Here is a 13,619-nt window from a genome sequence, read left to right as displayed (position 1 = left end):
GGGGGGACGGGAGGGGGGGCAGCAGGCAGAAAGAAAAGCTTATAATGTTGAATTCTCATGACATGAAACCACTTCTCTCTCTTGGGACAGATCAATTCTTAAGAGTAGAAATAACATGCTATTTCAGGATCAGTTTATGGGTGAGTAAATTTTCTGTGGGAATAAAAAGTAGTAAACTCTAATGGACAGTCTTAAATCTATCCAGATTAACATGGAGATGACATTTGGATTGTTCTTCAGAAGGTGTCAATATTATTTTCTTTAGTTCACTATTTTAGATACTTTCAGGTTCAACTTCCTTTAGGTTAACTTTCATAAACAGAATTACATAGTATTGACTATATTTTACATTGCCTTTAGAGCAGCGGTTCTCAACCTGTGGGTCGCGACCCCTTTGGCGGTTGAACGACCCTTTCACAGGGGTCACCTAAGACCATCCTGCATATCAGATATTTACATTACGATTCATAACAGTAGCAACATTACAGTTATGAAGTAGCAACGAAAATAATTTTATGGTTGGGTCACAACATGAGGAACTGTATTTAAAGGGCCAGAAGGTTGAGAACCACTGCTTTAGGGTTTAGTAAGGGTTGTTTATTTAAAAAATAAGAAAAGAAAAAATGTCAACAACATGCTGAGATATACTTATTCATTTTGCAATCACTTACTGTAAGTGCTATCCTCATCTTTTGTGCCATCAATGGTTCCATCTGCCTGCAGCTGCAAGTGGAAGCCTTGTCGGCTGTATAGTTTGGTAACTATACCCTTAAGTTGAGGCTCTGTAAAGAGAACCAGGGTTTGGATCATTTGTTAAGTTGTGTATAAGTAGTTGAAAAGACTCAGAATTCAAACTTATAACTTTATTTACAACTTTTAGTGGAAAAGGTCAAGCTATATTTTAAATAGTCCTCTGAAAGAAAACAAACTTTGTTTTAGAATAAATCTCCAAACTGAAGAAAACACTTGATTTCTACCTAATAACACTGATAAAGCCCTAAAGCTGACAGCAGCTACAGCTTCTGATAGCTTGTCCTTTGCCTTCCATCCTGGTCCTCTATCGCATTTGGAATGGGTTGGCAAATGGCAAATTCTGCCTTTTAACAATGTGCCAGTTTTCACGTGGAAGGAAAAGAAGAAGTACAACTGTAATTTAGAATGGTTTGCCATACAGGAAAGAAAAACACACTAGTAAACATTTCCCTCAGAATTATGGCAATTTGAATAAACAATCCTCTCCATTCTAAGGAAGTTGAAATACATAAATAATCCACAATCCCATCAAAGGACTTATATATAGAAAATTGAGCTGTGATACAAAAAAAGGTGGAGGGGAGAATAAAGCAGCCATTATCATACCCTAGCATATTTATGATCCTTAGGAAAAGTGGGTACAAAAAGACCAGGGCTTTTGTTGGTGGGAAGGAAAGGAAAATAGTTCATACTTATTTTTGAATTTGATGTGAGAAATATGATTATCCAAAATATGTTCTCAATTAAAATGATTTTCAATTACAACTCACCATTAATAAAGTACCTAATTTACCAATAACAGCTATGTTACCCAAAAGTTGCTTACATTGAATACAGACACCCGTACTGAAATAATATTCACGTGATTATTCAGGCCTCGTAATCATGCTTTGTAACCACTTAAGCCTTTTTCAAAGAAGCCTAACGTACAGCTAATACCTTAAAAAACTTCAAGCCAACAGAAAATGTATGTTTGCATTTCCATTCCAGGGTGTGTATAACACATAAATAGAGAAATAACAGACTGACAAGTCTGAAATTCTGCAGTACTTACCTAGTTAAAAGAAAAATGCTGAACAGATTCGTTTGGTTAAGAATCCCCAAATAAGCTGCAGGTTAGGCTGAAGGTCTACCTTGACACAACCTGACACCTACAGCTGTGTGAATTTCCCCTGGCACAGGAACATGGTGTTAAGCTGATCACTGAATAGGTTCAAAAGGACCTACACTCTGGCTATGAGTTTAGATTCTCTCTACTGCATTTTAATAGCAAGTAGGCACACTTTTACTATTCTAACCAGATCACTAAGCTATTTGATAAAAGGTTCTAGGAATCCACTCCCCTCTTTCCAGCAAAAAATTTCAAAGCTGCACCACAAGTCAAGTCTGTCCGATCAGCTTAAAAGTGATCAAAGAAACAGAATGCCTAGACAACGGAAACCCAGAGAAGTTGGAGGGGAAGGGTCAGACTTGCAAGAATAAAAGGCAGTGGAGGAATTCCCTAGGTTATCCTTGGTTGTGGGGAGGGAGAGTGGTGTCTGCCCAGCTCCGCGCCTGCAATTTACACACACACACACACACACACACACACACACACACACACACACACACACACACACGATAGCCATTTCTGTATCGCGCCTGCCCAGGGGCATGCACACATGTGGCACGTCTGAAGCTAGGGGCGCGCCGCCTGAGCAGGGTATGCCCCCATGCTTTACGCCTGTCCCATGGCAGTGGCAATGCAGCAAGCCCGGTGCCGTTATGAAGGAGACAAGAAAGCAATCACTTCCCTCAGCATGCACATTGGCTAGGTGGCCACATCCATACAAGATGGGCCGCCGACAAACTCACCTATGCTTACCTACACGCCTTCTAGCTCCTCCAAATTCGTAAAGTATGAAGCAAAAACAATAACAACAAAACCAACCAAAAGCCCCTTCCGACCTGGTCTCCTTCTGCGTCTCTTTTTGGAGCCGAAGAGTTTGACCCGGGAAAAGACGTTTAACTTGTTTTTGTCGCAGCTGGTCTTGCCTTTGCTGGGGCTGCTGACACACTTGCAGGCATTGGATTTCTCGCGCTCACGGGCTTGTCTCTTCTGCCGGATCAGGGAGCTGGCGATAGCCGCCGCCATAGCCACGACGCCCACCACCACCACTTCTTTTGCTGCCCCTTTCTGGCTTTGCCTCCTCCGCCCTCTCCTCCGCCGCTTGTCTGCTGTCTCGCGCCTTTGCCGCCTTTGGCTCTTTAGCCTGAGCTTGCCGGGACTTCTCTGCTCTAGGGCTTCAGCCCAGGAGGGGGCTCAGCATGCCGTCTGAGCTCCTCTGGCAGTGGTCCCGCTCCCGCGCGGGCTGCGGGCTTCGAGCAGCAGGCTGCCTGGGTCGAGCCTACGCCACAGCCCCGGGCCTGGATCGCGGGTGAGAGGCAGAGCTGCGCGACTACGTGCGCTTGGACCCTGCGCCCCGAGGACACTGTGCAAGTCGAGGCGGCTCTGGTCGGAGTTTGGCGGCACCCCCCTTCTCCGACCCTGTGCCTCTCGGAGGGGGTTGAAGGAGGGAGGCGAGGCGCGCGGAGGGAGTGCGCGGGCGGGAGCGCTGGCGGCGGAGGGAGGGGGAAGGGGGAAACGCTCCGGGAAGCGCGTCCTCACCCTGGCCCCTCGGACCCTTCGACTAGTCCTTGCAACTTCTTGGGGTGAGGATCGGGAAAAGTTGGCCGGTGCCGGCTTTCCGACGGGGATCAAACAGGTAATGGCCTCGCATCTTCGCGGTGGTTGTCGCTGCTGCTGCTGCTGCTCTGGGCGCGGCACGAAGTCTGAGCACCAGAATTCCGTAGCTGCAAGCACCCTCAGGAAGAGCTTTTTTCCTGCTCCTCAAGCTCAACAGCTTCCCAGAGGCCCCCTCCCCTGGCGGCCCGGGCCTTCCCCACCCGCCCCACCCCCCCAGTCCCCAGCTGGCCGCTGGTGCTACAGTGATGGAGGAGGGGCCAAGATGAGCTAGTTGCATTGGAGGAGCGGGGGTGGGGGTGAAGGGGGAGGTGCTTGAAGATGGGGGACAGCAGGATGGAGTGTTTTCTTCGTATATAACTCTCAGGTGACCAGGTAACGAATGCCCCAGCTGGAGTCCCCAGGAAGTTCTTCAGTTACTTGCTCTGAGCTGGGACTCACCACACCACTGCAGAGCTGCTTCTGCACACCACGCTGCCACCCAGTGGTTTTTGCTGACTTTTCATTTCGGGCCAGTTGGCACCATCAGAACCCCGCTTTTCCTGTATGCCCCCTCATCATTATGTTGGGGTTGGGATCTGAACAGAGAGCTTGAATTGTGCGCGTTAAGCAGTATTAGGGAAATGCAGAGCCCAGCCAATCCTCCTTATTTAAGTCCTAGCCCATCTCCAATCTCCTAACTTCTTTCTTTCTTCCCCCCCTCAACTTGCTCCTCAAGCTCAGGCAGCCTCTCTCCCTCCAATTCAGGAATCAAGTATGGCCTTTTGCTCACCTCACTCTATTCACAGGTTCTGTACTTGCCCTGTTCTGTATTTTAATCTGCAGGAGAAAAATGAGGAATGTTGAGGTCAAGAATATTGCAGAGAATGGTATATCCATATCCCTACCTTCAAACAGAAGCGACTGTTTTACTATTTTACATGATTTCTGATGCCAAAAAGGATGCCCCCAATAGGGCTGCTCTATCTTGGAGCTGCCACTATACTACCTTTACTGGACTTCACCTCCTCCAGATCTTTTCAGAATAGATGTAGATGCAAAACCAAATGCCCAGACTCCAGCCCTTCTTTTCTTGCCTGACCTCCCATCTAGGAAACTCAGGCTTCTTAGCCCATCAGATATGAATCACCTTACCCTTCTGTAGATTCCAGTGGTCTAGTGGGGAGCTGCTGACACCCACACATACACACTTCTCCCCAGTTTTGAATGTCTCTTGCCTCATCAGAAGCATTACTTTGTGCCTGCAGAAACAGGCTGGGGTGAAGGTTGCAGGGGCAAGATAAGACAGTTACAGGAGGGTGATACCAAATGGTCTGAGATTCCCTGCAGAATAGCCTATATCTTTGCACTTTTGGCTTTCCCACAACAAAATGGAGGGCATGGTAGAATGACAAGTCAATTCAAGTATCCAATTCTTCAAACTTTAATTCAATGGGGAAAGTCCTAGTCTGCTCCAACTGGACTTTGAACACCTTGAAACTCAGGACTAGGTCTTGGTCACCACCATAATCCTATTTCCTGGCATAGTTCCTGTCACAGGGTTTATGCTCAATAAAAGTTTATTGGAAATAATCGATGATGACTGGTTTATATTGATTCTGAAGGATGGGAGGATGTTTCCTGGCTCAGAATGTATGCGATTCAAATTCCAGGTATCATGAAGAGAAATAATCTCACTAAAATGGTGAGCGTCAGACCAAAGCCAAATATTTGGGGTGTGGAACAGGCAGTTAAGATATTTCTACCCACTCTCTGCATGTTTCTATCTTCTGAGGATCCCCGAAATCCCAAAGGTCTTTCTTTTCTTTCTTCTTAGTTATCTATTAAGGCCCCAAACCAAAGCAGGCATGAAAAAACTAAAGGACAAAGTTTTGATTCAGGCAAGGACTAGAACTTAGAACAAGTGGGAATGAGGAAATGGTACTGAGAAAATGAAGGTTGTCCTACACTCCTTTACCTCCACTTTCCACTAGGAGAGCACTCATTGTTGGCTTGTGCAAACACCATTCATAAGGTATTTTCAGGATGCCTGGAGAATTACTAGTATGGCCACTCTGAGGTCGGTACTAGAGGTAAAAGGGCATGGGGAAGACTTCAGGAATATACAACAGAGAGAGAACATCATGACAAAGTCACAAATACAAACATGGAAATACATCAGTTTCATTAACCTCTATGCCATGAGCTCATCGAACCACTGGACCAGAGCTAGTAAGATTCTATGTGTGTTTATGGATACCTTTCTTACACTTTATAATCTCAAAAAATGAGAATGTTATAGGGAGGCCAGAAGCTCTTACTGCCACATGTTTCCATCAGTCCATAAAAGGTACTTCTGTCTTTTTATAGGCCCCCATTATTATTCTTTCTCTATAGTCGAGAAATAACTCATGATTGGTGAGAGTGGAGATAGGGGCCTCTAACTCTGTGTTCTGTCTACCTACAGACCACATGCATTCTCCTTTCTCCCCCTCTAAAGGAACTCACAGAGGCCTGTGACTAGATTAAAGGATTACCCAGGAGAAAAGTAGAGGAAGGCCATTTGGACTTTGGGTTAAAATCATAGTATGCCTTCAGCTTAACCATTAATTAAGTAGATATTTTGATCCTTTCCTAACTCTTGTGTGTATTTCTTAGGTACTTTCAAATTCAGACAAGAATGTGAATATAACTCTCAAGTCTTCAAAGGAGGACTGTGCCCAAATTCTAGTCATTGTTGAAAGCATATGAAAGAAAGACTACCCCACCCTAGAAAAGCATATATTGTCTTCCCTTTATGTTTTAATGCTACCCCAGACCGGTAGTATGCCATTTTCATGGGAAGAAGAAGAAATAACTTTCTATTGACAATTATTTCCAAGGTACCTTGTTCTACTGTCTTGTTCTGTGCTTACCAGTTTGCACTGCACCCTTGCCATGGAACTTCCTGAGTCTCCTCCAGATTCACAGAGTTTCAATTCCCAGGGCTTCCAACTTCTTATGATGGGTGGGTCCACTCTCCTTTGCTTCTCCTAGACCTCCTCCCCCCACTGCACAATCCACCTAGCTCTCCTTGATCATGTTAAAGAAGGAAACATATATAGTTCCTTTCTCCAATTCAACTCACAAAGAGTTCTAGCCTGAGTGATAGGAGAAATATGGTTTCATTCTGACTCTGTTGCTAATGGGCTATGTGACCTTGAGGATGCCATTTCTCCTGTTGGGGCCTCAGTTTTCCCATCATGAAAGTAACCCTGTAGATTCAATTAATGACTTTCAAATTATATTCTACAGAGCACTAAGAGTACATGGAGGGGATTTAAGTTTCCTCACCCATGGTTCCATAACAGCATCTCTGCTTTCATTTATTTTATATACTGGGGCTTGTTGTATGATTTCTTATGAAAAAAAGATTATATTGTTAGATACAAAATGTTTGAAAATCTCTGGATGAAATGTTCCTTAAAGTAATTTTGGCTCTGGGAGTCTATGATTTTATTTTATTTTGTATATGCCCCTATTCCTCCAAATTGTTTTTCTTCCCCTCCTCATACTTCTGTCCTCCCTTTCCCTCTCCACTCCACCAGAACATGAACTCTACACTGGATTTCAAAGAAAAACACATTAAGTCTCCTTGGCTCTATTCCTCATGGGTTCACTTGAGAACCAGGCTTTAGCATTCTTTTCAGAGAGAGTTATGTAAGTTATCAGAGCATAGAATGCTAATCATTCTCTGCCAATCTCTTTTGGCAGAGCTCAGATGAGCTGTAAAGAAGCTGCGAGGACCTACTCTTAAGATTAATCTCCAGGAGAAAGACAAAAATCCAAACAGATGTGACTGTGATGAGTAAAATTGAGGGAATTCAGACAGCCTAAGTAGGAGCAGCCTCCAAGCCATTTGAGCAGGAAGGAATTGGCGGTCTTTCTGAAATTCTGAAAATGAGAGATTTCAAACACCTTCCCTCATGAAGATAAGTTTAAATGGAGCCACTTGCCAGATTGCTCTCTATCTTCATTGCCCATCCATCAGAACATCTGCGTGACCAATTACCAGGTCAAGGACAATAATGAGCTCAAAGGGAGGGAAGGGAGGCAGGATCAAGAGTACCAAAGTCAAGCAACATTGGGATCCCAACTTAACTGAGTAGAGCAGCAAAGGGGGTATTTAAGAGACTGTACAATAAGTACCACCTTTCGTGGTCTAAGTCAGGAGAAATGACTGGATAGATATACAAATGAGGAGATTAGAGAAAAGCCAATAGAAAAAGCATTTGACACTTAACTTCAAACAAAACTGAAAATGCAATTTAAGGGACTCTTGTCAATGTGGCACTGAAATTCCAGAGAAAGAAAGAGTGACAACAGTATTTTATAACAAAACCTGACATATTAGCTGGCAATGAGTCTCTCATAGTCAGATCATTTGGGGGAACTATATTTCAGAACAAAGGTCTACAGAATCAATTTTTTAGCAATTGATTGGCTCTCCTGACTTGCATTCCTGATGAAAAGCCAAGGAACCCTAGGCTCACATCTCACTAGGATGATGTCTTCGTTATGTCCCATTTTTGAGATCATTCTCTAAATACTTAAGCTGTAAGATTTACTAAAGCCACCTCTAGTTTGTATTTAAAATCAATTGTGAACATACTGATTAATTCTGATCCTTTAAGAAGAAAAATCCTATAACCCACATAGGATTAATAAAAAAATATAAATAAAATTTTATTAATAAAAATCATTATTCAGTTATAATTTACAAACAGTAAAACCATAAAGCACCCTGATGGTATTAATCATATCAATGAATTCAGATCTTTGCCATTTAATTAGTCATAGCAGCTGCAACATTAAGAGTTCAAGGCTGTGGATTACCTGCTTGGTCATTTAATCAAGAAAACCTAGAGAGAAATATTGGATAGTTGGTGACAAGTTTTCTCTCTTGATCATAAGAAAAGAACACAAGGAAATGAGTCTAAACTACAATATGTGGAGGTTTAAGTTTTGTACAAGGAAAACAGTGTTTTCAGTGGGGGTTGATAAAATGCCATGATTGCTGATTTTCCTATAGAAGCTTTTTATGAATAGAACAGAAATTTTATCTATCTTGGTGGATATGTGATTTGATTCCCCCGAAGGTTCTCATTCTACTATAAAAATGATACTATGTACTATTTATATTACCCAGGGCCTGCAACCAAGAATTGGTCACAGGTAGATGGGGAAGCAACATCATTACTGAGAAAGCTTAAGGTCTTGTCCCCATGGGGCATGGAGAGAGCTAGTGCCATTGATTTTGGAAATCCATATTGGGTAAACTTGGAGCATGTGGGTCAAAGCAGTAAAACCCATTTTCTAAAGTTTCTCTTGTCCAATGTGTGGGAAATACTTTCTAGATACAATAAATTTATTCTTAACCAAATTGGTTGCCTCATTGGTGACAGAGCCAACAGAAGCCCCAGGTTCTCTAAGTAAGGATGATTAAATTTTATTCAATAATATTTGAAGATCTTGAAAGAGAGGTGGCTATTTTATTAACTGATTAGTAGATAACAAACATAAATGAGGTGTTTCTATGATGAGACATTTATGGCAGACTAAAAATGTGCAAGACTCAGAGGCAAAATATAACGCTGGGTTCATTTCTTGCCCAGTGAACTAAGTAATCTAAATGAAAAGCTAGGAGGGAAAATGATGGAGGATTTAGGGCAAAAGCAGACAATCAGTAATTTTCCTGGATCTAAGTCGTTTCAGGAAATAAGATTTCTTGACAAAGGTGACCTAAACTCAGGATTTGAAGATGGGAATGCAGCGGTTGTAAATGATGTAATGTACATTATTACTTAGAATATGGGGGTGGGCTTCTAAGACAGCAGAAGGAACTCTGTATTGATTACCTATTTGCTAATGACACTGATTCCACCAATTTCCTATAAAGAGTTGTCATTTTTTAAAAATATTTTTTTTATTGATTTCAGAGAGGAAGGGAGAGGGAGAGAGAGATAGAAACATGAATGATGAGAGAGAATAATTCATTCGCTGCCTTCTGCACACCCCCAACTGGGCATCGAGCCCATAATCCGGGCATTTGCCCTTGAGTGGAATCGAACCCGGGACCCTTCAGTCCACAGGCCAACACTCTATCCACTGAGCAAAACCAGCCAGGGCAAAAGTTGTCATTTTTTAAAGAAGCAGAGATATAATGGGAAAATAGTTCTGTGTTCCCTCGGTATTAAGAATCTTGACATCTTGTTTTGGACACCAACCAGGATTTGGGCAGTTTGCTGAATACAGAGGAATGATATCCTTCAGATTCTAAGGAGGAGACAAAGGAGAGGTCCATGATCCACCTGAGAACTGTGCAGATACCCTAGATTTAAAAAGCCAACTTAAGTATAATTGATATGCACCCTTATATTGGTTATCTTAGCTTCAGATGTATAATATAGTGATTCAACATTTGTGTTCCTTACTATGTGATCACCCTACTCATTCTAGTAATCATCTGTCACTGTGAAAACTTATCACAATATTACTGACTATATTCCCCTTCACCTTTTCACCCATCCCTTTACCCCTCCCTTCTGGTAACCATTCCTTTGGTCTCTGTTTGTCTGAGTCTGTTTTATTTTGTTATTGTTGTTGTTTTAGGTTCCACATATATATGAAACCATAAAGTATTTGTCTTTCTCTGCCTGACTTATTTCACTTTAGTATAATACCCTCTACATCCATCCATGTTGTTGCAAATGGCAAGATTTCATTTTTTTTTTATTGTTGCATTAGAGGTCCGGTGCACAAAATCGTACATGGGTACCGTCCCTAGGCCTAGCCTGCAAGCAAGGCCATCTTCCCAGGCTGCTGGCAGCCAGCCCTGCATCCCCGTCTGATTGACACTTAACTTCAAGCCAGTGCCCTGTTCACCATCCAGCGATGGGAACCTGATGATCAGGGGAGGGACTGAGAGGTTGGCTGTTCCCACCTGCTTGCCGGCCGCACCCCCACCACAGGTCACCCTATGTGTGTAGGGCAACCGGCAGGGTGGGGGCCTTGGCCTGGTGCCACCCATATCTCCTGCCACCCACCCCGGGTCCCTGTTTGCCATCAGTGATCGGAGCCTGCCGGCCAGGGAAAGGACCCAAGAGGTGGTCAGTGCACCTCATAATGACTGGTCAAACGGTTGTTCTGGTTGTTCTGCCATTATGGACACTGAGCTTTTATTATATAGGATAATATTCCATTGCATAATATTACACACACTACCTCTATTTTATTGATTCACCTAGATCAGTGATCGACAAACTGCAGCTCAGCAAACCGCAGTTCCCGAGCCACATGCGGCTCTTTAGCCTCTTGAGTGTGGCTCTTCCACAAAATACCGACTTCAGTGCATGGGCCACAAAGTTTCAATCACACTGTACATGCACGCCTGCACGTGGTATTTTGTGGAAGAGCCACACTCAAGGGGCCAAAGAGCCACATGTGGCTCGCGAGTCGCAGTTTGCCGACCACGGACCTGGATGGTTTTTAAACTCTCCACTCTACTTTCAATTTTGGGGGCCAAAACTTGTGTTTCAAATGGTGGTAACACTCAATAAATTCTGTGGTTATAACTGGACAAGCAACCTGTAACTATTTTTCTTTAATCCTTACAACAACCTCTATGGTAGATATCACTATTGCCATTTTACAGATGAGGAAAGTAAAGTCTAGAAAGATTAAGTGATATGTCTATTATTTCCTGACCTCTACACAGGTGGCAGTGCCAGTATTTAAGCCAAGGGTACTCAGCCAATACAATTTATGTGTACAACACCAGCCTTTAAATATGACTTTTTCCTTTTGGGCACTGTGTCTGGAATTTTGGTTGCTGAACAGTATGGTGCCTATTATGGCTATCTCTTGGCTTGGGTAACAGAAAAAGATGGGGAATATAGAATGATTTCAATTCAGTTAAGTTTTTTATTTCTTTTTCTTAACAAAAGTGAATTATGGAACAAACAGGAATAGATATGGCCTATGTTTAGTTATGAGCATAGTTCATATACTTTTAATAACTTCTTAGAGTGATATTTACAGAAAACTGCTACATTTTACACTAAAATGAAATGATTATAAATCACTGCTTAAAGTCATTCTGGGTTTCTCAGCTCAGGGAGTACTTTGACACCAGGACCTACTCCGACTCAGGTAATCTAGAGCTTTAGAATGCTAAGACCCAAGAGATACTCTCTGGCCTTTATCTTCATCACTACTTTGCAGAGATAAGAAAGAAAAGCACTCCCAATTCTCTCAATTCTTTTCATACAAGGAAAAGTGGCCTTCCACATTGTAATCTTTTTTGTGCCATTTGCTTTCAGCTATAGGAAATTTGAGTTCAACCAAAAGAGAGAAAAATATTACACACAGTGTATGTGCTTCCACTCCTGGATCACATGACTATCCTTTTGCAATCAGAAATTTTTTTCAGTATTCATTATAACTAATTTGCTCTAAAAGTATAATCAACAGATTGAAATCATTTTATAACTTCTGCAACAACTGAACACCTCAAGCAATTTTTAGAACTTGATTTCCTAACAGTGGTCTTGATACTCAATTAACAATCTCATTCTAGAGGAGAGATCTGAGATAAGAGTAGTTAAATAAATTTGTCCTGAGTCAAATTGTTCATTCATTCATTCAGCCAGTCAATCAGTCAATCAGTCAAAATTTACTGAGAACTATTTGGCATGTACTGAGCTATGCCCTGAGAGATGCATGATAAAACTTTAAGCTAACAAATGAATTAAAGAACATGGGAAAATCACTGTCTAAGGCAGAAAATACTAGTAATTTTTTATGTAGACTTCAGTATCTTTATTGAATGGGGACAACTAGGACTTGGGTGGTATTTTAATATGTTGGAAACATTTTTAGAAATCTTCCTACTTACTGCATTCCTCTTCCTGCACCTAAAATTCCAGTGCCTACTTTCTCTGTCAGAATCTTGTATCCTGTATTTTGAAAAAAAAAAAAAAACTTAAAAAAATTACTAAGGAAAACAACAGTGCTCTATTTCACTATATGAATAACATAGTATGTGTAAATATGTGTGTGTTTGTGTGTGTATATAAACACTCTAGGTTGGCCTTTGACAATGCTATAAATCCAGCACTTCAGTCCAGATGCCCACTGTCCTTTATGAGGCCCCACAGGAATCTGCTCTGACAGAGAAGACTTTAGGATCCAGGTTTTCCTAATTCTTCTCCTTCCTGTCACATGAAACTTATATTAAATAATTTTATTACTGTTGTTAATTTGTCTTTGTCTGTTTAATTTTCAAACCCAGTCAAGCACCCTAAGAAGGTTGAGAAAAAAATTTTCCTCCCTTGCACTTTCCTCAGCTCAGATAGATCCTCTGAGTTTTAGATATGTATAGTCCTATCCAAATGCCTCAAATACGCAGGAACTCAAACAAAACTCCAAATTTAACTTATCCAGCAAACTGGTTCCTCTTCTCTTATTCCATGTGGCTATTAAGATTATTTCTTTTGGAGAGAAACCAAGATGGCGGCATAGGTAAACACCTGAGATTGCTGTCTCACACAACCACTTAAAAATACAACTAAAAGACGGAATGGACATCAGCCAGAACCACAGGAAGGCTGGCTGAGTGGAAATTCTACAACTAGAAGGAAAGAGAAAAGCACACTGAGACTCAGAGGAAGTGCCGAAGCAAGGTACGGAGGTGCATGCGGAGAGGGCTGGCGGCTGAGGACACGGTTGTCTTTTTCAATTGGGAGGGAGGATCAAGCTCTGAGCTCCAGTTCTGGGCAAGTCTCTGGGGACCAAGACTCATACGGGAGAAACTGGACTGTCTGGCATCAGTCGGAACTTGAGGGTAGCTGTCTCTTGGAGCAAAAGCACACTGAGACTCAGAGGAAGTGCGGAAGCAAGGTACGGAGGTGCATGCGGAGAGGGCTGGCGGCTGAGGACACGGTTGTCTTTTTCAATTGGGAGGGAGTATCAAGCTCTGAGCTCCAGTTCTGGGCAAGTCTCTGGGGACCAAGACTCATACGGGAGAAACTGGACTGTCTGGCATCAGTCGGAACTTGAGGGTAGCTGTCTCTTGGAGCTGCTTGCAGCAATTGCTGGGACACTGAGAAGCAGGGCCACTGAGGGT

At 42.5% G+C, this 13,619-nt stretch overlaps 1 protein-coding gene across 3 annotated transcripts in view; it reads right to left on the bottom strand.

The window, feature by feature from the left end:
* FGF13 (fibroblast growth factor 13) overlaps positions 1–13,619 on the bottom strand; it is a 593,542-nt gene that overhangs the window by 101,202 nt on the left and 478,721 nt on the right. For 2 of the 3 annotated variants that reach the window (XM_006753296.1, XM_015561681.1), the window contains one exon: positions 672–782. In XM_006753296.1, the coding sequence (XP_006753359.1) occupies positions 672–782 (111 nt within the window). Of the gene's footprint in view, positions 1–671; positions 783–2,700; positions 3,678–13,619 lie in introns of those variants that run through there. The other variant, XM_006753297.2, reaches the window with a different exon arrangement.

Source organism: Myotis davidii, unplaced genomic scaffold (genome assembly GCF_000327345.1).
Source record: "Myotis davidii unplaced genomic scaffold, ASM32734v1 scaffold690, whole genome shotgun sequence".
Classification (NCBI taxonomy): domain Eukaryota; kingdom Metazoa; phylum Chordata; class Mammalia; order Chiroptera; family Vespertilionidae; genus Myotis; species Myotis davidii.
This window is presented reverse-complemented; position numbering and strand designations above follow the sequence as displayed.